Source organism: Aquila chrysaetos, chromosome 16, assembly GCF_900496995.4.
Source record: "Aquila chrysaetos chrysaetos chromosome 16, bAquChr1.4, whole genome shotgun sequence".
In the NCBI taxonomy this organism is placed as follows: Eukaryota; Metazoa; Chordata; class Aves; order Accipitriformes; family Accipitridae; genus Aquila; species Aquila chrysaetos.
In genome coordinates, this window is record NC_044019.1 from 21,130,416 (window position 1) to 21,155,147 (window position 24,732).

The 24,732-nt window shown below is 36.1% G+C and overlaps 1 protein-coding gene across 2 annotated transcripts in view; it reads left to right on the forward strand.

The window, feature by feature from the left end:
* Positions 1–24,732, forward strand: part of CSTF3 (cleavage stimulation factor subunit 3) — a 50,905-nt gene that overhangs the window by 7,574 nt on the left and 18,599 nt on the right. For both annotated transcript variants that reach the window (XM_030040028.2, XM_030040029.2), the window contains exons 2-3: positions 1,282–1,383; positions 1,513–1,608. In XM_030040028.2, the coding sequence (XP_029895888.1) occupies positions 1,282–1,383; positions 1,513–1,608 (198 nt within the window). The remainder of the gene's footprint in view (positions 1–1,281; positions 1,384–1,512; positions 1,609–24,732) is intronic.

Sequence of the window (24,732 nt, forward strand, 5' to 3'; positions counted from 1 at the left end):
TAGTTCTCTCAGTCCTGTTTACTGTCTTTTTCATTTTCAGAGCTATGTATTGACCCAGATCCAATATTAAGAGTTAAAATTATTTCCTTGAAATAATTTTTTAGCAATTGACAGGTTTTTTTAGAGTTTTCTGTACAGTAAGTCAGTCACTGCGCTATACAATACAGAATCTTATGTTCTAACAGTAATTATGTAGCTAACTTGTAAAATTTCACAAGAAAGGTCTTGTAGTAATAATTTACAGGTTATTATCATTACATCTCACGAAGGCAAGAATTTACTTGATCGTGTGATTTGAGACTGCTAATATCTGCCTGAAAATGAGTCAAGTTTAGAAAGTTAGTAAATAAGCTGTTTGGAGTACAGGTCAGAACAATACTTCATGCTTAATAAAAAACTTCATATCATTTAGGGTTGTAAGAAGCATGTATTTTAAACCTTGTCTGCATGTGATCATCAGGTTGTAATTTTTTTCATCTACTTTGTGGTAACAGTGTTAAATCTAGAAAAAAAAAATCTGGAGATTAAAGTAAGATTTCCACAAGTCTTTAAAAGAACACTTAAACCTATACTACAATAGTAAACTATGTTAAAAAGTTAACATTCAATTCAGTAAAGCTTTTGGTATCAAGAAAAGCTTTTAAACTCCAATATGAATATCTGTGTTAAAAAAGCAGTTTAAGGTAGGTAGTGCCAAAGCTACAGGAAGACGGCCTGTAAGAATACTCTGATTGACAGATCAGAAAGTTAACAAAGAAGTTGTGCTTGGATAACATGTATATGTTGCTGCTAGAACTGCCATCTCCTAGTTTTCTTGTTAAATCTGTAACTTGTGATATGAAATACTTACTGTCCTGCATATACTGAATGACTCATGCAGCAAGCTGAATTTGTTTGGCTGAGGTCTGTAATAGAAAAATTGGTCTGGATTTACTTTTTCCATCTTAAAAGTATCAGGTCAATAAAACTGTTTAAAATTCATAGTGCAATAAATTTTCTGGCAGCTCAGATTTGTTCTCGTGTTTTAGAAACATTTAGTCAGTTTAGTCTAGCTTTTTGCTGGATCACCAAATATGTAGAACTTGTTGTGGTAAGAGTGCCTTATCTTACTGGGACAACTTGTTTTCCAGATAAAAGTACAGTTTAGTAACTCCAGCATAAAAACTGAGATCTGGAATGTTACACTATCAGAATGTTGTCATTAGCTTGACTTTGTAGCTGGGAACAGAACTTTTCAAATGCTACTTGTGATCTCTTATGTCTTCTTTTTAATTTTTCTAGGCTGCTGAATATGTCCCAGAAAAAGTGAAGAAAGCTGAAAAGAAACTAGAAGAAAATCCATATGACCTTGACGCTTGGAGCATTCTCATTCGAGAGGCACAGGTTTAGTGACATAGGATTACATTTCCTTATCTATGGTCCACTCGCACTATTTGGTTCTGGAGTAAAATCAGCATATTCATTTACATAAATCATAATATTGTAAATGCTGTTTTGATTTTCAATTTTTAGAATCAACCTATAGACAAAGCACGGAAGACCTATGAACGCCTTGTTGCCCAGTTCCCCAGTTCTGGCAGATTCTGGAAACTGTACATTGAAGCAGAGGTTAATATTTTTACATTTTTTCTTATATAACGTTTAATAGGAGTTTAAGTTTATACTATCATAAGCATAAATAAGATAGGCACGTAATATCTAGGGAAAAGGGGATTTTAAATATGCCTTGCCTTTATTTTGTAAAATAGGTATGAAGGAGTGATTAAAATGAATTCTAAAGTATTGGGTCTTTTATGAGTTGATGATTGTTGCATTATGGAGTTGCAACAACATTAAAACCGTTTCAATGGTATTGGAGTGCTTTAGCCTTTTATTTACTTGTCGTGTCAATTTATTGCCTCCCGTGTCATTTATTTAGAGGACTTTTTTTTTATTTATACATACCAACTTATTTGAATGACTTTCTGTGAATGTTTGGGTCTTCTAATTTTTTTTGCTTTCTTAGGGAATTGAGTGTTTCTGTGAATAGTGTTTTCCGGGAGGGTGTGGGATGGAAGCTGATTTCTGGAATGAAAATGCTGGGAAAATGCATTAGCACAACTCATTAGCTTCCAAAAATCTGAACAAAATTGTGATTGTTTACATAACTATATAAAACTTCCCACTAGGTGCATTGATCATTTAAACAGTCTTTAAAGACATGCCATGAAATGCACTGTATAATCTGAGTATTTTTTTTTTTTTTTTATTTTCTGTAGCTGATATTTAATACTAATACACACGCTTTTTGCGGGCATCTTCTAGCTGCACATTTTTCTTAAGAAACAGATCTTCTACATGCTAAACTATGGGGGTGGGGATCTGTGTTCTGTAGATGAGAAATGAGATAGCTAAATTTTTTCCATTTTATGTGACAATTGTGAAGCAGCAATCTGAGTGGCAAAACTGCATTGTATAGTTATCATACTTTATTTTACATTAAATTATGTATCCAAATATGTTCTGGCAGTAAATTTTGAAGATTATTAAATAAAATTGGGATAATGGCAATATAACAAATTTTTATATTGCAGTTTATAGTAAGATGTTACAATGCAAAATAGTGCAACCTAAATTTAATATTACTTAATTAAATATCGTAGAATTTTCACTATTTTGTTTCCAGTCGTTTTTAGTAGTAGTTGGAATGTTGGTGATTGAACGTATTTGGGAGATTGTGAATGCACTAACACATACAGATGTGTATTTTTCCTTTTGGGACCCTGCAGCCAAATCCATTAGCCTCTTGTACCCTGCAATGTTTGCTACAGGATCTAGTCTTTAGAACTGAATCTAGTTTGATGATTACATTATCTGATTTCTGTGCTTATTTGAAACCTTTATCTTTCCCATGCCTCAAATTTGAGTTGCGTAAGACCTCCTCAGAAAGCCTGTACTATGTTGTAGATCTTCAGCAGAAAGTACTATTATCAGTGTAAAGCTTCTTGTCTGAGGCTTCTTGTCTTGAACCATGTTCAGAGATGAATTGACAGACATTACCTCCCTTAATTGATACATTTTAACTAATTTATAATCTAGTAGTATTTACAAACATTAACAGTGGCAAAGCCTAAAACAGTCTAGGGTATAGTTTTTACGTGCTTCTTCAAGGAATGAAGATCAGCTTCTACCAGCAGGTATGGTAACCAGGTAACACAAGGTAAATTTGAGAAGGAAAGAATTGGCATAAAGATCACTAGTTCACGTGTGTGTGTGTGCGTGCATGTGTCTGCCTATAACTACACTTCAAATATAAGAGTAATGGAATATATGATTCTCTTATTCATAACAATGGAAAAACGTGAACCGTAGAGTTCTGGTAGAGGTCCACTTGAAAAGGGTTATATTTGAAAGAAATGTAAGAGCTTACTTTTTAGAAATTTATCTTTCATCTTAAAAGGCAAATTTTTAAAATACCAGTTATGACTTATATTTTCAACTTTTCTTTCCTGGTTCCAGTAACTTCTTGCAAAACTCAAATAGTGACCGATTTAACTAAAAAGCAACATGCTTATCTCTGCCTTTTTTTTTAGTATATGTAGCCATTTATAGCTATAAGCTGAAATAACTCTTTATTTCCAAATTCCTCTCTTAAAATTATATATTCATACAATTGGGCACTGTCATCAGTGTTGTTTTAAGTTGTATATCATGTGTACAGTCCTGTCTTGAGAGTAAATTCAAAATGAAATGTTTTCTCAAATGTTCTTTTAACAGTGTGGTTGAATATAAATTAAGACTTCAATTAATTTTTGAAGGCTACCTGAGATAGAGAAATTGTTTTGAGGCTTCTTATATTGCAGCCTTAAGATGTACAAGGAATATAGGGAAGGTATTTTCCAAAAGCTTTTTTCCTTGGAAATCTTAGTAGTCTCCTCCTGCTAGAAAGTTTCTCTTGGATGGTTCAGATATATAGATCTTTCCAGCCTTGAGTTTGGGGAAGTAGCCTGTGGTAAATCTTTGTTTAGCATTGCTTTTGATTCACTTTTCACTGCCTCAGTATTTAAATCTGAAAATTGCTAAATCTTCAGTCATCTGTAAGCTGTGTTTTTCCTGATGTCAAAACAAGCATATCACTTTCCTCTTTAACATGATAACGTTTCCTCTTTGCATCACAGAAAGACAAAAAGGGAGAGGAAAGCGGGGGTGGTTTTCTGGCAGGTCGTCTTTCACTAGGTAATTTTGTCCTCTGAACAACATAAATCTGAGCTGAATATCATTACATAGTGCTGGTCTGTTATTGGAAGATGAGCTAGGGTGAGGGTTATGACTATGGCCTTATAAAAGAGGAAGTAGCCCTTTAACAGCTGTGTTCTTTATAAATTGTTAGAAATCTTTAAATTTCCCTTTGCCTAACTTGAGGAATGTGTTCTTTTTAGTCACTTCCAATCTTCAGGTAGAAATCATTGTTTATAATCTGTATGAACAATAACTGTTTCCCTGCATATGCTAGTTCATTTTGTAATGTAAAACTTAAGTGCAGGCCTTACTGCTGTGATTTCCTCTTGTTTTCCTTTTTATGTATGACTTTATTCCCTAGTAGAATACAGTGTAAAGCAGTGCTCAGCACTTAATGTATCATCTAACTTATTGCTATTGATATACAGACTGTGCTGAAGTAACTGAATGCTTTACATTTCCATTTCATGTGTCAAGCACAGATTTATATGCTCTGGTCTCTCTTTTACGACTGGTTTGGTAGTCAGTAGAACATGGAGATTAACTGGGAAGAGCATGCTTTGACAGTTTGTTAATGGGAACTCTACTATTAAAGTTTGAATTGGTCAAAAAATTTTGATTCTCACAGTGGTTCTTATTTCTTCTAACATTAAAAGAAGCAGTTGCAGCACATAGAAATAATAGAATTGGATGAAACAACTCCCAGCTCATACCGGTTTGAGGTCATAGCATTTGAATGCTTAAGACTTGTGAGAATAGAGTTTTGTTTAGTGGATTTGACAGGCTATGTAGTCTATTTTTGATACGTATTTTAGCAAGTAAAATAGTTAACTTGCTATTCTGCATCTACTAAAATTTAGGAAGTGGTACAGTAATGCCACTCTTCTTACTCGGACTCTTGTTTTCTCTAGTTGCTTAAAGCACATTTTTCTCTTGATACCTTTCCCATAAAAATCTAGTTTCAGAAAACTTGAATCAATTCACATGTCAGTGCCTCTTTCACAGTTTTAAAAAGGAGCATGTAAGTCTCAGTCCCACATGTGCCATAATGTTAAATTCATAGATGACATGATCTGGATTCTAGCCTGCTCTGCTGATTTCCTGTGTCGTCTTGGGTAAGTTACTTAACCTGTTTTGCCATTATTAAAACAGATACCTACCTACCTCACAGGGTTGTTGTGAGGCTCACTTTAGTGATTAAAGTGCTTTTGGCATCTGGCTAAAAGGTGCTACAGAAATGTAAAAATAAATTCTGATGTAATACCCTATGATCCCATAGGCCCAGCTGTCTCTTACTATTTCCTTTGTCTCTTTGACTGTTTGAACCATCTTTTAGATACAGAAAGACTTGACAATGCTTTTCATGCACTTGAAAGAACTTTTACTTTACCAGTGTTGTAAATATTTCAGTAGCTCTCAAGCAAGCATTTGAAGTTGTCACCTTTTTCTCTGCTAGTATCCTTTGAGAAATCACCAGGTTGAAAATCCTCTTAAGCACATTTATTAAACTATGTTCATGTATTTGCAACATTTTTTAAATGATCTAAAGAATTTTTAGTTCCAGTTGCTCTAAGTGGAAATTTTAATCTGTAATTGTCCTGAATGTTTCAGGCCAGTTCACACCACACCTTTTTACTTTTTTTGTTGTTGAGTATATTGCATTATACCCTGGTCACTTTGAACTGTTGTTATTAGGGGTTGAAAGGTTGCCATCATTAAAGATTTAAAAATCATAAGCACAAGACAGTTGTGACACCCCAAGTCTAGAAACAATAAATACAAAGCTAGTAACGTGCATGTAAAGTGTTTGGCTGTTAATATGTATTTTTTGTCTTGCAAATTTTGCAAGTAAGACTCCTGTGTTATTGCTTGTTCTAAAGAAATGAAACTAGATATATTTGTTCAGATAACTATTTGATATGAACACTCTGAATTTTAGATGTCTCGGTAACAAATCAGATGCTGTATGAGGATTCAGAGGGTGCGACCAAAGCTTAGGGTTGATTGTTTTGCATTTCATCATATGCAATACATCAGTATCTTTAATTCATGTAATTCACACTGGTGTGGATACTAGTCAGAATGTATCATTTAACATACTTGTATATGAAATATGTAAATAAAACCATTTAGAAAAATGATTGTTTTCGTTTAAAATGTTTGTGTTTCTTCAAAGCATTTTCTTCCCCTTTTTACTTTAATCTGGTTCTGAGTTCAGAAAAAAATTGTTATGCATACCACCAAAATTCTTCTGCTTGGGGAAAAATGGGAACTGACTTCTGTCAGGATGAAGGTGGAGTGATCAGAAGTCAAAGTAGAATAGACTTCTTGCCTGAGATTCTGTTTAGTGGTACTTTCAACTGAAAATATTGTATGTATCACTAGCTGATCTTTGTTAATTTCTTAATGGAAGGCATACCCATTATAATCCATGCCCACCCTGCTAGTCTACACATTTCTCATAGTAAACTTCTGCTTTTGAGTAACTGCCATACAGGTGCTCTGTACAAACATCCATACTGCACATTCTTGACTACCTCAGTCAGAGATTTTTTAATCTTTTTTACAACTGTATTATTTATGATCTTTTCTTATTCATGTGTGGACTTGTTCCATTCCTGTTAATAAATGTTGTTCTGTCTGTGTGATTATTGTAGACTTGCACTAGAAAGTGAATGCAACTTCTTTCCTGTCTTTTCTAATCAATATGTAAATACAGGCATGTACATCTTGCATAGTTGCCATGGTCCTACAAGTTGTATAATATCAGAAAGTTATCCACATAATTGACATTTGTAGTTTCAAAAGATGCGTGGTACAACACTAGTGCATTTCTTTATAATTCTATTTTCTGTATTTGATCATTAAAAGTATCATGAGAAAGCGTTAGGAATTTTAATTTTTGAAGTGGAAGTGATGCCTAATGAAGAGATTACTATGAACCCTCTTCTATAGTGTGTTGCTGTTTTCACATGAATAAACATGAACTGCTTCCTGTTCTGTTGTATTCTTTCCACATGGAGTGACAGAAACATCCCTATTAGAAGTGTTAGTTATATAAAACTCTTGTTCACAACACTTTTGAAGTCTCACTTTCAAATGTAACGAGGACAGTGAAAACTTTTCTCGTTGTGTGCTTTCTTTTGTCAAAGTCATTTGCTGATCCTTCTATTGATATTTAGAGGGGGGAATATGTGTGTTGGGTCAGGAGCAAACTTGAGCTTCTTTCGTATGTCTGAACCTGAAAAAAACAGAAGTAAAAATGTAGCTTTCTTGTGTACCCTGTATTAGCTGCAGATTGGTTATCTTCATCTACATGGGTGAGGGAACTATAATCGTAATTTCTCATTCATTTCTCCATCTCTTCCAGCTTCCAGTTGTCAGCTGGTTGAGTTACCTGATGCTCTTTATTCAGATTTTGAGAAGCGTGATGGCTGAGAGAACATGTTCTGTTAAACTTTACTAGTACTACTGCATAAAATAATGCTTTACTTTATTCTGCAGAATCTCTCTGCAGACTATAAAAAGGCTTTGAGTTGCTGCTGTGGTGAAGTACAGTGGCTTCTTTTAGCTAGAAACTCTGTGAAGGCAAACCATTCGTTCTGGCGCTCCTGTGTCCTGTTAGTACAAATGCTCTTCGTTTAAGAGCGTGCATTGTTTTTTCCCCTTGTTAGGGTGTGCTTTTTCTCACTGATGGCTTCAATGTGACAGGTGCTCCACATCCAGTAACAATTTTGGACTTCTGCAATGAAGTGTTGTGTACCTAATACCGTAAGCTTTGACATTTTTCCTTTCTTAGATAAAACAATTCAAAAGTGAGAAGAAACGATACGCATTGGTGCATAACTGTACCATTGCACAGGCATCATTCACGTGTTTTTGTGGCACATTGTATACATGCAGTTAACTACACATGAGAAGATCTTACAGTGATTTGAATCTGATCCATATTGGGGTTTAACTAGTTTGGAAGTGACAGATGTTCATAGTGTAGAAGCTTGGCACCATTTCCAGAGTTCATTGGAACTGTGGCATACAGAAATGTTTCATTGTAAGGATAGGCATTGTAAGTATAAAGGTATTCTTCTTAAATTTAGTTTGTGGACAGTTTTCCGTAATACTGCTATAGAGTGGAGTCCTATTGCATCTTGAGAAAAGACTGTTTAATAGAATTCACTTCTAACTTGAAGTGTAAACACTTCTTCTGGTTCAGAGTCTGTTCCCTTAGAAGCAGATTGTACTAAGCCTTGTGACAGGGTCTGTGTACTAATCTTAGTTTTCACAAGTTCCAGTGAGCACACATTGCTGATCTGTTAGTAGATCCTGTAATCAGAGGTCTTGTAGACTGGCTGCTGGTCTAAAGGCTTTCAGAGCTTTAACATCATCAACTTTCTCCAAAAGGAGGAGAGCTAGAATTGTTGGTATGCTGAGGAAGCTTGGTAATTTTACTCATACTTTCACACCCACTCTGTGTTTCAGCAAAACAGTTACGGAGCTTATGCATGGAACTAAATTATCTAGGCTTTATCATTATTAATTCAAACTGTGCCTCAGAATCGACTAAAGTGAAAAGTTTAGTAGTGTGATGGAGGATCAACTGTCTTACCTCATTTGATTCCTGTAATATGACTATATAAAACTTAGACTTTCTAATGAGGGCAGCTTACTCTCTCCAGTTCCCCATGGTTTGCATTAGTGCATGAGATAGAGAATAAGGAATAACCAGTGTGTGAAGCTGGAAAGAGAAATGACGGTACACTATTTGAAACGTTAATCCATGACCATAGCAGAACAAACTCTTACTATATACAGTCTGATACTTCCATTTTGAATGAGTATCAAATACATTTTAAAAAATACTTTGCAAGTCATGCATTTGGACTAGAAAGATAACTTGCAAAATGATGCCTGTTGTTTGGTTTAGTATTTTTTATGTCCAGACTGCAGCAAAGCCATCAACTTCCTTCAGATATCATCCCTTCTGGAAGCATAGGTTTTCAAACACTATTCTTTCCGTTTAAACAAAAATAAACTTTACTCAGATTAAAGTGGATTAGATTTACAAAAATGTATGTGCTGTCCTGTAGATAAAACAGACATGGTGAAGTTAGCACATGAGCTAACTTCATTGTGTTCAGTGGAACTACATTTATACATGAAACTAAGCGTGTTTAAAAAGTTCATAGTGTGACCAAATAGCAAAAAGGGCAACTTGCTTGCAGCTGGGTGTTTATTTTGTTTTCCTTAGGAAAGGGGAAGATGCCTTGTCAAAGAACAAAAAGTTGAAAGGGTCTTTCCCCCCCCTCCCCTCATCTTCTGTTTATCTCTCATGCTTGGAGAAATAAAATGTGTAACACTTGGCTATAGTTGGTGGCACTTTATAGTGTATGTATGAGTGCTGGTACAACTTTCAGTTAAGTTCTCTCAATTTAGGAGCTGTTTTAGCATATTTTCAAAATCGTTTCAATTGGAATTTGAACTATGAAGTGACTTGTCCTATTTTAATGCTGATACCATTCATCTCAAATCTGCTTTCAGGCTATATGAAGGGGAGGAAACGAATGTTGTATTGATTTCTGTCGAATTCTGCATCCCTGCAGCTTCCATTAAAGGCATGTTCCCCAATATATACACACATGTATATATTACTTGACCAAGTGATGGATCAGAAGAAAAAAAAGCATACTTAGCATTTCCAAAATTAGAAAGGAAGGTAAAGGAACAATCAAATGCACCATTTACAATTCACTGACAAAATTTTGATTATTTTAGTTTTATGGTTAAATGAAAACATGCAGTAGGTTCCATGCCTGTGGATTCCTCTGGAATCTCTCGAACTATGTATGTGTATACATGTTCATTTGATGTGTATATTTGTGTTTATGTAATAAGGTCTCACAGCATAATTAATGTTCTTTTAAAATCATACTAAATAGAAATCTGGGTATATGAGCATATCAGCACAAATTGTCTACAGATAATTTACTTAGATTACTTAAAAGTTTATAGATGCTCATAACTTACAAAAATAATTTGTCCTCAGTGGCATATATTTAAAATAACAATGAATGGAGGTTTTTTTATTTTATACAGCTTCAGTCTCAGTGCAAAAACATGACTTGATGCAGTATGTAAAGGAGTGGGAAAAATAGACCGTTAGATTTCCTGCTTTACTTTTGTTGTCTTGAACACAGTATTGGCCTGCCTTTTCTCCATTCTTCCCTATCCATCCAAAGGTTATTTTTTTATGTTTTCGTGGGCAGAATTAGAAGTGTATTTGCTGTAAGACTTGTGGACTATTAGGCACTGCTGTGGGCCCTATCTTTCAATGCACCCTTGCAAGTCATCTTTCAGGTGACAAGGAGGTCTCAGGAGTCCTTATCACGAAGCTGTCTTTGGACAGTTTGGACATGTTCTTTGAATTTAAGTATCATAATTCTACTTGAAATTTTTGATGGGGCAGAACGTGGGGGGAGGAGGGGGAGATTCCCTAGTAATGAAATAACTGTAACTTTTTTTTGCCTTTCTGTAACTTTACTGATTATGTTTAAAAAAAAAAAAATATCCAAAATTAATCCCATGACAAATCTTTTTACATCCTAATTATTGCAAAAGAAATCTGGTTCTCTTGAGTTGTCTTAATTATGCTTATGCAACTGCATAGCTGCCAGTGAGATTGTAATGGTGTTGCATTTGTAAAGCACACAAACACATTTAGCAGCCTATGATACGCAGTATGTTGTAGGAACAGTTCTGAATGAGTTTCATTTAAACTTTCCCTGAAACTTGGTTTAGTTAATCTCTTTTGTATTGTATTACAGATACTTAGAAGATAAAATTGTAATTAGAGCGTGTCATGTAGGAACTTGAGGTGTAAGAAGCCCTCTCATTGATGTGACTATTGTGGAGAATAGAATGATAGTGATTTAATACATGTAAGCTTTCATTTACTAAAAGGTGTTACGCACTTTTTGCTAACATGCAATTAATATAGGTTGAACATGAGTGACAGTGAATAAGTTTACAGAAAATTGCTTTTGTAACATACCTTGCTGGTGGAAGTTTAGCTTGCAGCTTTCCTTCCCTCAGCTGTGTCAATTGACCCCTCTCCCCAGATTTTCCATAGATGTTGCAGTAACTATTAGTTTTAGTACAAGCAGCATGCTTTGAAAGTCTGTGTGCGTAACCTGATAGTGCTGACAAGTTCATACGTGAAGAAACATTTCCTTCGTACTGAATTAGAATGGCAAGCCTTACACAGAGAGCCTTAGTCTAGCAGTTTTAATTTCACTAGAGGAATTTCATCATTCTAGTACTGACTGACTGTGGCTTTGGGAATTGTAAATTCTGTCTAATTGTAAAATTGTGCTAGAAATGCTTGCTCTGTGGTGATGATGACTGATCATTATATAAAAAGTAACTGAAAGAAAGTATGGTTCATTTATAATGAAGAACGTAAATTTCAAGTGGACTGGTCTTAAATAGACTGGGATAAATGTTTATAAATAGGTGCCCCTGACAACCCTACTAGCTACTTCAGGTTTTCTTTGTAAAAATGCTCTCTAAAATAGTCCTCAATGCATGAGTTTTTGGTTCCAAGTTACCTGAAAAAATGCTGTGGATGCAAGCTAAAACGTTTACCAGAGAGCAGTGTCCCCATCCCTGTTCCACTCCCTAAAAAAAAGAATTGCTGCCCTGGTAAGTATATGTTACTTGCCCATTATTGTTGCCCACTAGCTAGCGTTCCTCAGGGAAATGTTAACAATATATTTATGTCAACTGAAATTCTGCACAGGAGTACTTGAGCAAGATGGGCAGTATAAGTAGTTGTTTAAAACCTCAGAATATTCCTTGCTATTTGCCCTTGATAAAATCTTGGTGCTGGTAAACCTGAGCAGGAAACTGACTATACAATTTAAAGGATAAAACTTCTCCAATGTAAAATGTGACTAAACATAATTCAGGCTTAGCTTTTTTTTTTTTGTAAATTCAATTTGAGATTGATACTTTAAAAATTATATCCCACATGCTTTTTTGTGTGTGTTAAAGATGGGTATTAAAAAGGAAGTACTATGGAACTTTAAAATTAGCTGACAGACTTTAATTCAGCAGAAATATTTTTCTGGCACTAAGCACATGGAGGTAAGTTTCTCTTTTCATAATGCCATAAAGTTTCTGCTGTTCTTGCTACTAGTCTTAGCTGTTAAAAAGAAATTACTGTTGCATAAGAAATCTCACCTATTTACAAAGTCAAAAGGCACAAAGTTAGATATTACATGTTTATTTCTCATTTTACTGATGTTGCTAAAATTCAGTTTTGCTCCCAGAAAAGTTTTGTGATTTTTTTTTTTTTCTTTCCCATTTGCAGAAATTCTAAGAATAAGGTTAATCTGTGGGTGTTTTTAATTTACTAATGAGAAAAATATGGGTGTTTCTAAATAATTAAATTTGATAATTCTTGTTTATCTTTGGTCTGAATCAAATGAAGACACAGCACTGATGAGGTGTTATCATTAGTCTGCATGACAGACTTAGCAGCAGTCTGTCATTTCTGCAAAAGCTTTGTAGTCAAACATTTTTCATTGCTCTTAGAGTGTACTTTTGTGCATCCAATGCATAGAAATCTTGACCAAGTGTTAAGTTGCACTAACCTACTTGAACTCGGTAGTATTTATCTGCGTTTTGCCTTTCTCCCAGGCTGGCAGAGTTGCTAAAAACTGTCTCTACTATGACATTTTTCACCTGTGTGAGCAGAGTTTTCTGCTACAATCTATATTCAAGGTCAGTTCTCTGCTCGGGCGCTGGCTGATTCAGTGAATCATGGAGGTTTTGTAGTGATGCTTCACCATATTGCTAAATCTTCAGACTGGATTTTTTAAGCATGCTGCGTTACCATGATGATATACACCAAAAACAAGTCAAGCACCGTCGTCTTCCAACGCTGGGGTAAAATTTGAATGTGGGGAAATTCATGCCATTTCTTGAGAACCTTGTCTGCCTTGCTATGAGATGCATCTTCCCAATTTAGGTAGTTTACATTATGTTTTAGTAGCAGTTCTCTGTTCTATACGTAACCAAATATTTTCTGCCAGTGATAGAGATTATCAGTTAAGCTACTGTGTTAGTTATGTGTCGCTTTTACAGATGATGGTGGTTTGTTACTGTTGTGTGCTTGGTGTCTTTACATCAGACCAAATGCTGCTCTTGGCATCCTAGCTTAAAGCAGCCAAATATAACAAACAAGAGAGATCTATCTTAGTATTTCTGAGATCCCTCGTGTGCTTCTGTGCTAATTAGATGCAAGAAATCAGCTGAGAGCCTACATACCATTTTTTAATGCAGTGCTTTAAACTGGCAGGCATTATGCAACATTCTTTAATGCAAATGCTATCTGAAAGTATTCTGTATTTTTCTGTCCAGTCTTTCTCTACATAACAATGCATGTGTCCTAGCAGTTTAAGTCCTCATGGTCCAAATCAAATAATTACCTGCTGTCCGTCTACTGAAGAGGCTCTTTTTTACAGAAAGTTCTAGAACACTTTACTCTGGGTTTCTGAATCATCGGTTAAAGCAGAAAAGCCTCAAAATGCACAGTTTGAGGGGTAGGGGGAAGAAGTATCAAGCTGACTGGATCCCTGCTGTCTTAAATAGTTTCCTAGTATATGCCTAATTCTACATGGACACTACTTAGCTTTAACCTCTGAAGGCATCAAGCTGAAGTTTAAAAGGGATGGAGAAGGGGAAGCCACTGTAAAAAACTGTACTTTGTACAGTGTTTAAGTGGAGAAAGCAGTGTGGCATTTAAATATTCTAGAAACCTGTTTTTTAATGTACTAACCAATCTGATTAGCTGGGGTAGTAATTACTCTCAAATTCAAGTATTCTGGAAACAGAGGTCCTGGAATAGTTGTACTGAGTCTATCCACTTCAATGTTTTTTGGATCAAGTCTTTAACCAAAAAGATTTGCATTGTTATGTGGTTTCGGATTAGGCTGGCTGTGATCAGTCCAGACTTGGTAACTAGATATTGAGAAGACCCTACAGTAAAACTCCTATATGTTGAAAGAAACTATTAATTCTTACCACTGAATGCTACTTTTATAGTGAATTTTGTTTCCTCTTCATTGCCAAAAGATAGAAATCTGGATGTTTAATTCTGTAATTGACTTTTAAAATATAGTCTTTCCTTTTTTAACATTATAGATGAGACTTTTCAGTAGCTATGATTAAGAATATGTATTCTCAGAAAAGAAATGGTAGAGAATTTCCTCGACCTCTGACAGACATATGAAAGATTTTTTTATTAGGGCAGCTGCCTGTATTAGAAAAATACTCTAATTCTCTGAACTTCATCTGGAATATCTCATTGCTGTAGAACAAAACCAGCTCAGTCATTAGGTTAATCTTACATTTCTGAGGCAGATTATTTTCCCGGATTAGTAAATGACTGACATAATGTTTCTTCATGATTTTATAGGAAATTCATGGCAGCAAAGCCAGGACCCACATCCCCTCCTTATAAGATTATTTTTGTAGCATTGCAGTTCAAGTGCACTTGGTTTGGGTTTAGTAAGGGTTTTTTTGTAATGCAGTATATATCCTGTCAACTGCAAATTGATGCTACGATGCAGTTGCAGAGTATTACTTGTGCCTCAGCATTATTCTCCACTGTTAGTTTTTAGATTTCTGATTCTTGTTTTCCTGTGACGAGACAACTGTTGGTCAAACATTAGAGCCTCTAGCCACCTGTGGAGACTTAGGACCAATCTAATGGTTTTGAGAACCATTCCTTGGGCCATTTTTGCAACAGATTATTGGAAAATTACTCTTTACATTCCAGCTGTGGAGACGAAATGTTAAGAACAGTTTGTCCTCTGCTGATGGGTCAAGCTAGTCTTGTGCTAATATTGTAACAGTAAGAAGACTGTGCTGTATGATAGTTACATCTTCTAGTACCATTTTTTACTCTTTGAACAACTTGTGTTCCTTTTCCTTAGGAGAATTGCTTGTTTGGCTGTCTTTATTTTGGGGAAAGCCTTTATTAGACCAGTTCCACACTAGAAAATCAGAGGAATTAATGCATGGTCTCTGAATTAATTTGACCACTCAAAAGGGCAGCAGTTCTTTCTGGTCCTGAGATGTCTTCATTTGGACTATTAACCCTTTTTGCTAAGTCAGTGTGGAGACTGTTTAAGGGACCTTTGCTGCTTTCTAGAGGCGTTGCATCTTTTTTTAAATGGATATTCAAGGATCCCTTTAAAAAGTAAAATCTCTCTGAAATTCTCGCTTGTTCAGGTGTATTATTAACATAAAATCTTGTTGAATGAATGGAGAATTCTTAAACCTTCCATACAAAAATTATTATTATTTGATAACTTCATTCTACAGAAATAGATTTTCTGAAATATCATAATTCACAGTGTGTAACAATTACGGTTATCAAACTTAGCCTTTTCTGCACTTCTATGCAAGTGTATTTGAAAAGAATGTATCAAAACTGTAGGCATGCAATGAGTGTAGTGAGAAGTCATCAAACTATAAACCTAATGGGGAACCTAATGACCCCTAAAACATCCCATTTTCCCCAGCTGTATCATCAAATTACATAGTAAATCACCACTTTCTTAGAAACTTTGCTTTCTTACATTCTCTGAGATATTTTTAGATACCAAAATCAAAGGAGGAATGATTTTTTTTTTTTGAGCTGCATGTTACTGTAATGAACACTAAGTACCTGATAGAAGTGAAAAGCAACTAGACGATTTTAAATTGAGTGTCTTAAGTTAGATCTGAAGTTAGAGCATCGTAAGGTGTGAGATGTGTGTAATGAAACAATTGGCTCTTATTTTTCCTAGGTGGTGAAGCCTCATGTACCCCTTATGATATGTAATCTGTTGCAGCAGTCTGATCCCTGCCTTGTTTTCAAGGTCTTAATATTGCAAGGAGTTTTAGCTTGGATTACGGAGTTGGTGCCTTGCTAGTGGTGATAGCAGACTGCAGTGTATCTATGCTTCTCAGTTTGGCAACCTTGTGTAAGATACTGGCGCCTATTATCTTAGGAAATTAGCTGAAAAAAAGTATTAGAGGAGTGCATCTGTCCAATTCCATTGCCCCTGCTGAGGGACTGTTTGCTTATGATATGTGGTTGAGGTAGACAACCAGTGTAATTTATCTGAGTTTACAATTTGGGGAACTCTAGCCCAATGACATGGGCCAAACACCTTGCTTTTAGGCTTCCCTTTTAATTTAACTTTTTAACTTTAATGATCTGGCCAATAGATAAGTCAGAAAGTCTTTCTTTAATTTATCTCATTGCATTTTGTAATGTTAACAGATTATCTTGCAATCCATGGGTGCTATATGTGCTTTTAAGTCCTATAAATCTGTTCCTCTGAGAGTTAAAGTAATACAAAATTAATTCTAGGCGAAAAAGCAGTGTTTCTTTGTAAGATGGCATACTTCCTAATAACTGCAAAGGATATCAGTAGATCTGTTAATGTTAGCCATCTGAAAACACATTTTAAAACTTCCCACCACTTCTGTAAAATACAAAAGACATTGAGAAACAGGAATGAGAAGCAGAAGTGAACTAAAGTATGTAGGAAGAACCAAAATGCCTAAGTTGGGAAGGAAGCAAGGTAGTTTGCAGGAGTGTGAATGTGGGGTGTTGTTTTCTGCTGTGGCTTAAAGTGAGTGTGAAATTGAAGAGGAAATTACAAGCCACGGGGCATGTTGAAAATTGACTTTTTATTAAAATGAGATTTGGAGACAAATTGAGAATCTAGGTATGAGGTTGAATCTGGCTAGAAAGGAGTGGAAATAGAAGGGTGCTTAGCATTTGTAGATTACCTCATACAGTTAATACTACATTAAATTTGATAACGGGCAAATTGCCTAAATAAAAAAGGTAATGATTTTCCTGATTTGGAGAAGATATTAAAGAATGCGTACCATAGATAGAGATGTGTTGTACAATAAAATGCAAATCGAAGGAGCAAAGAACACTGGATTGTCTCCTGTTATTTGGAAAAATGACCGGAGTACATAGCTCGTACTTCCTAATTAGAAGCATAAAGCTAGAAGCTGTTACAGAAATTATGCTCGTGCATGGCAAGACCTAAACACCTAAGACAAGTTGTTGTTTTCTTGAATAGTACTGAGCAGAGAGTATGAGAGGCATCTTCCTCATGCTAGGTAGGAGGTCTTGGTGCTTTTAGTCGGATGTGTATGTAGGTAGGCTGCTGGAGTTTTACAGGCACATTTTAGAACACGGAGAGTGAAGTGGATGGTGCAGTTCAGTCAGGTGAAGTCAATGGGTAAGGAATGATATCTCAGAATCACCATGTGAACCTGTTAGATGCAAAAAGTAAGCAAAAGATAATATAGGAGTAAAATTGAACAGGAAGGAATGGATCAAAATTTCTATACAAATTTTTTTAAGTAACTAGCAATATTGTAGTTGTGTCTAACCAGAAATACTTGTTGCTGTTTACTAAACTTATGACCACAAACAGAAGGTGCTTATTAAAGAGGTCTTGTAGTCTCTTGACTTTTAAATTGGCATGTAAGAACTGCTTTACGCTAAGTAAAGAGTGGATATATGAAAAGTGATTTGTGGGGGAAAGCATAACTATTGATTATATACCTAATATCAGCTTCTGTGGGGGACAGTTGTCTTGAAACATTTGTAGAGGAAACTTAATCATTTTGCATGGAAGAGTTTGAGGAAATAGAACAAGGAAGAAAAGCTGTCAGTGCTGCTGCTTTATATGAGCTACATGTATGTGAGCTTTACCCAATATGGCAAAGAACAGTCAGTTCAGTAAGACTGAGGCAGTACTCACAGGTAGACAAAACTTAGAGATGCAGCAGCTCTCTTCTTCACCCCTGATTTCTAGGCAATTTTGAAATGTTAGGTCCGTAGGGCGGTGAAGTAACAGATCACTGAAGTTGTCTTTTTTTGGTTTTGAAGAGCATGGAGTGTGCTTTTCATCATGACTTGGAAAGGGTTGTTTCTGCAGCTTTACTTGAACTATACTCATCCACAAGAGATATTTGCAACGATGGAACTCAGTTTGTCAGGAAGGAAACTGAGGAAGGAAGATAGCAGTGCAGGTAATAACATGAGGTGGGCTTGGTGTTTAAACATAACTGCAAATCTGAAATTTTTTTTTTCTGAAAGTGTGTCCTGGAGAGGAAGTAAAACACACGAACAAGCAAAATGCGAAGAGATAGCAGTAGAACACCATAGATGGGAAGGAAGAGGAAATACACTTGAGAAATCGCTTCTTCATTTTTATAATCCATATTGAAAACAAAGGGAAGAAAAGAGAGAAGTATATGCAACATCAGAAATAAATGAGATAGTGAGTGAATCAGTGATTGCAGTTCAGTACCATTCTGCAACTAGAAAAATAATTTAACAGTTTTGTCATCCAACAACTGTTTTTAAGGCTGCCTATAAAAAAGTATTTCTCTATACAGCCTCTGGCTAGTCTCTTGATAGAGGTGCCTGAAAGTTATGCTTGCTTTTCAAAGTATTAACGTGAATAAAGTGCCTCTGCAGGACCAAGAGGCCAACATTTTTTGTAAGGGAGTAGAGACAGATGCTAGCCCTGAAGATTTCTATATGTGGAAATTAAATCAAATTGCACTAAGGCATAAACTAAAGCACAGTAGCTATTTTTTGGTAACTCTGTCTCTGACCTCTCTTATTTCTTAATGAAGTCCTTGTTCTTTACACTAGAGTAGATATTTAGGAATTAGATGGGGTAGGTATTTCCTTAATATTCCAAACTATATTATTAGTAGCAAAGTTAAGTTTCTTCACTGCAATGCATTAATCTTTCTTCACTTCTAGATCAATCTGTTTACTTTAAGTTTGTTCAGCAAGGTTGTCCAGATTCTCAGTCCTTGTATTACTGCACTTCTAGAATGCAGACAGTTTGCTGATACCTAAGGATATTATATTCCTGTATTCTTCTGGATCAATTTCTTTCCTGATGCATCTGAAAATTAAACATATTTTTGGTCTGACAGATGAAGCAAAAAGACATCTTCCATGTGCAGATTTTTCTTTTAATTGGTAATTACTTGTTTACATAGGTTTTTTAATTAAGAATGATTTAACTGTTTCAGCTGGGGCACGTGTTACTCTGTCTTCAGAGTAGCATTTCACAATTTCCTTGTTTGCACTCTTTCCTGAAGAGACTTCTGTTCTGAGCTGCTCTCTCGCCACCTTCAGACAGGTGCAGCTGGGTTCCTCCCTTTCCCAAACTTCCAGATCTAGTTTTATGCTCACAGTTTTAGAAATAGTCTTTTCAAGTCTTCAGTAATGCCTTTTTTTTTTTTTTTTTTAACAATTAGTCAGATGGTGGAGATGTTCCTGTAGAGATCTCTCTGGGCTGCTGCCTCTGAGAGGAGAAAGGTTGGTATAGTGCGTTAACCTGATGTGCTTTGGTTAACTGTTCCTGAAGGCTATTAAAGGCTTGGGGTGATGAGGCTGTAATGCCAATTTTCAAAAAGTTAGAGAGTGAGGAGTAACCTTGCATATTACTGCCTGTTCATGCAGCCGCTCTCTCTAGCTCTGCTACTGTCCTGTTCCAGCCTCCCACTGCAACTTAGCTCCTTATGAAAAATGTTGCCCTTCATTTACTAGGGATCACTTTTCCTGTAGACATGGCTGCCTTTTACTGGGTTTTTTTTGTCTTTCGTCTAACAGAAAATGGTGATGTGGCCCAGAATTTGGTATAGAAAGTTAACATTTTCACTAGCTGCTCAGTAAGTGCCAGTTCTTGTATTTATGTATGCAGGATATTAACTGGTAATTGGATTTGCAGAATTACAGGTCCTGTTCATTAGCTTAGACAATATTCTTAGTTACTGAAAAGTTAGTTTATTTTTAAATAGTGAGTAAATTCAAAGTATATCTAAATATAAATACATGCTAGTGTACATGATAGGCCACTATTTTGTTGATCAGGAAACAATTGTGAAACCTAAAAGATGGTTGTGATCAGGACGCATGGGTGCTCAAACACTGGAACAGGCTTCCGAGAGAGGTGGTCGGTGCCCCAAGCCTGAGTGTTTGAGTCATTTGGACAATGCCCTTAACATACTTTAGCTTTTGATCAGCCCTGAATTGGTCAGGCAGTTGGACTAGATAATCATTGTAGGTTCCTTCCAACTGAAATATTCTATGCTTAGGTTACCTCAGAAGCAGACTGCAAAATGGTGCTTTTTTTTTTTTTTTGCTCTACATTATAGCCATTTATATGGCAGCTGTGACTGCATCCTGTAGGGAGACTGTTTTTCAAGTGAAGATATGTCTAGTGGAAACAACATAACTTAAAATTTGATGTAATGCCATGGTTCTGGAAGCTCTAGAAATAATATGTGTAATAGTAGTTGGAGGCATTTTGTGTAGAATAATTTTAAGGAACTTTTCAAATCTCATTTCATGGCAGACTTTTAAATTGAGACATAACCATGTGAATGTGAAAAATTACACCATACTGAATGAAAATACTTAGAATCTCATCTTGCTACATTTTGAGAAAATGAGTTTTCCCATACTCAGTGTACTATATCTCTTCCTTGCAGTCTTCACTAATAGCAAGATAAAAGCTATATTTTCACAAGGAATATTAAAACTCCGAATGAAGACTGCAGAAATACTGAATCATTCAATCCTTATCTAGTACAAATTGTAGTAAAATTCTATATTACAGAAATTACATCTGCAAGTATATGCTAATGTTTTTAAATAAAGGATTTCATTGGTTAAGCCTTGGAATAAGTTGCACAAATGAAATACGTGCTTTGTTCAGCCTATGTAAGTTTTACATCCAGTTATCTAGGCAGTTATAGTCCAGCCTCCTTGGGTTAATGACCCACATGTAAATACAGCGTTAGTCCGGCATTTCACCTGCATTTCATGTACTTGAACAGAGCTTGGTTTGCTATTTGCAAAGGTAATTGCTGTTATTTGACCTGCCCGAAAACAAGTTTGTCATGTTAAGTGCTCACACAATTAGTCATTGACTGGAAGCCTCAGCAAATAGGAAGAGGCTGAATGAGCTAAAGATAGAGGAGTGAATTAGCATGTTACATTCTCTCCATCCTTTCAAAGATTACATTTCTTTGAGGCAGTCTGAAAAGCTTGAACTGGTATGGTCCAAGCAGTATTTACTCTGCAAATAAAGTGTGAACATCTCTCCAGCCAGCCCTACCCTATGATTTGGAAACGGGTAGAGAAATGTGAATGTATTTTGTTACATCTACAGTTCTATACTAGTAGAGACCCAAATTACATCCCACTGGGCTTGACAGTGGGTAATTGATTATTTACCTTAACAATCAAGATGTTAAAAAAAAAAAGGGGGGGGGGGGGGCAAATGGTCAACACAAATGGATTCAGTGATGATCAAGGTTGTGTAGTCTGATTTTATTTTTAAAATGTTAACTTTTTAATTCTCTAATACCTAGTCATCTAACTGTGAATGAATATAGGTCTTTCACAATGAGCTCCCTTCAGTTAATAAACAAAAGCAATACTTCCAAATACATACATGTAGGCTTTGGTTGTAATTTTGTACTCTGAAAGATATGTTGTGTATGTGTTTTTTTTAAAAAAACATTAAAGATGTTGTATACATGGTAGTACTTATAATGAAACCAGATTTTAGGAAATAGTTCTGAAAATACCAGCCACTATGAACTAAATCCTTGGAAAGTTAATGCTGGGGCTGCTGTGGCATTTTCTTCTCTCCCAGCCTGTCCCTCATCAGCTGGTGCAGTCTGCCAGGGGTGCACAGCGTTTCTCTTCAGGTCCCTCTTCCAAAAGAAGTTCCAAAAAACACTGGAGAGCAGTGCAGGGGTGGTGAGGTGTGGAGAGGGCAAGAGGATCTACCTGACCAAGGGAAGAGCTGGAGGCAGTGGATAAGGGGACATAAGATTTTATGCTTGAGAAGATAATTATTTTTCCTTGATAAATAACCATTGAAAAAGAAGATGGGAGTTGGGATATAGAAATAGGTGGGAGAAAAAGTCATGCTGATCCTCAAGTACCACGTACTAATCTTGCTTCCTTAGGAGCTTGATCAAAACCAAGAAACACTGAAAAGGTTAAAATAAAATAGGACGCTTTTTCAGCCTGTGTTGTATGTTGCTAGACAACTACAAGTAGTCTTAAGTCTCTAGATTAATAAAATAATTTGCTTTGCGTAATCATAAATGACACATATGCCTTTTAATAAGTCTAAAAGGGTGAAGTGCAATGTAATTTATGGATTAAATTTTGCCTTTGAATGTTTGCAAAGCTCATTATAGGGAAGCACGTTGTGGATTCTGGGAAGAAATTTGACCCTGTTATGAATTTGTCTTGTACAAGGCTGACACAGTTGTGACTTAAATTTGCTATTGGAGCATCAAAATTAAAGTTACTCTTTCAGCAAAACAGGTGGAATTTCTCATTGTCACAGGCAGAGGAAGCCAAGGTCAGATGTGTTTTATTACAGGAGTATCTAAGCTGGTCAGACTAGGTGGCCTTTGTATAATCTTCATGAATGAAAGGGAGATATTCATATATACCAATTTCACCTTAGAATGACAATATGCCTAAGCTCATTCTGTAGGTGGTGGATTCGTGGTGGAGACAATCCCATGTGTTATCCTCCATGAGGGTAACACCTGCCTCTTGAATTAAAGCAGAGTAGGAATACAGGCAGTGTTAGAAATTGAAGGATAATCTGCTGAAAAGATCTATAAGTTCACTTTGTTACATTTCTCTTTAAGGACAAAAATACAGTATTGATGTCAATCCTTTAATGCTTGCCTACATCTAATCACTGCCTGTTGCTGTGTCTGTAATAGGAAAAACAAGAAATGTAACAGAAATGTGTGACGGTGGCTCCTGGAGTCAGCGTGTGCCCTCCCTCCTGATGGGCTTTCCCCATCCCTGCGGTGTCCCTGTACCAGGGCTGCCAGGATGTTTGCTTGGGATGGGTGAGCTGAGAAATGCAAACAAATTCCAGCAGGAGAGAGAAATGCTCTTCCCTCTGGCTCTGGGGGCTTCAAAAAAACTCCATTGAGAGAAACCCAGTAAGCATTGGCCAATATTGCTTTTTCTTTTCCTTTATTTTTAACAAATCCTGTCAATCTCCAACCTCCTAACTTCATTGGTACCGAGATTTCTGAATTTTCCGATATCAATATCAAACCACTTGTGTGGATTTAACAAATATGTAACATTGACTTGGAAGTCCCGATGCGGTCAGCAGCTTTTCATGTATCTGATAATTCACATAGAATATATTTTGTTGAGTCATAACACATGCAAATAAATAATATAGCTTTTTTTTTCTTAGCAAAACATTTTACTTTTCAAGGTCTTTGGTTATTGGAAGCGCAGGTAGTCTAATTGATAAGTACTCCTTGTGCTCTGTCTTTTGATGTTGCTTGGTGACAGTGCTGTCAGGTGCTAATAAAGTTGCTCTAGTAAACAATTAAGTGGGATTACTGTGCACTTAACCTGATGCTGTATACAATTAACTGAGGTCAGTCTAGGTCACTCATGCTGAGTAATATGTCATTGGGCTTTCGGGTGACAAGGGGCAGGGAGACGTGCTAAGCAGGCAGAGAGCATTCACAGCCCTGTCAGCTACGTCTAGGAATTGTCTTTGGCGTAGTAACTCAAGGCAGACATGCAAAACACTCTTTACGCGGCTAAACCTGGAAGGCACACTAATTTTTGTCCTGCTGCTTGCAGCTTTTCATTCTGAGCTTTTAAAAATTTATTTTTGGTCTTGTTCTTTAATAACTACAAGGTGTTGCCTTTTATCAGTGGCAAAGCCATGGATTAATTTTATTTAGTTTTCACAAAAACAGATTTAAACTATCTCCTGGGGAGTCACTCTTCTTTTTAAAAATAAGTTTGTTCATCTTATTGAAGACTTTACTTAAGTACAAGGGAAGAAAAGTGCAGGCAACTGTGCTCTGTGCTAGACATACAAACCAAGATTCATTTGTTCTTTTTCCACTTGGTGACCAAGGATAAAAGGAGTTTGCAGGGGGTGGGAGGTGTCGACTGAGAGCTCTGGCTCTTTAGTGAGAGTTGAATCCTTTTCGTCATATTCTAGGAGCTGCTGAGTAACCTGAAAAGTTACCGTCAAAAAAGGATGAAGTAAAAATGGGAGATGTGTTTTTTGGACTTTACAACGAAGGAGAAATTTAAAATATAAGAATTTACTTTCCTTCAACTAGAAATAGGGCAGCATCAGACTCCTTAATTTGTGTCCACAAAAGACTTCTGTCTAAACGACCCTAGAATTATTGTAAGTGCTTTTTAAAGGTCAAAAGATTGTGCTCTACTCGCAAAAAGCTGTGAGAAAGCAGCAGTAGGATACGTACCCGTACCTGAGGGTGTGTTGGGTCAGTGTGTCTTACCGCAGGGGTTAGCGGTGTTCTCCATAGCATGGACGTGCTGCCTCCTGATTTAGTTAAGTGGTGTTTGAA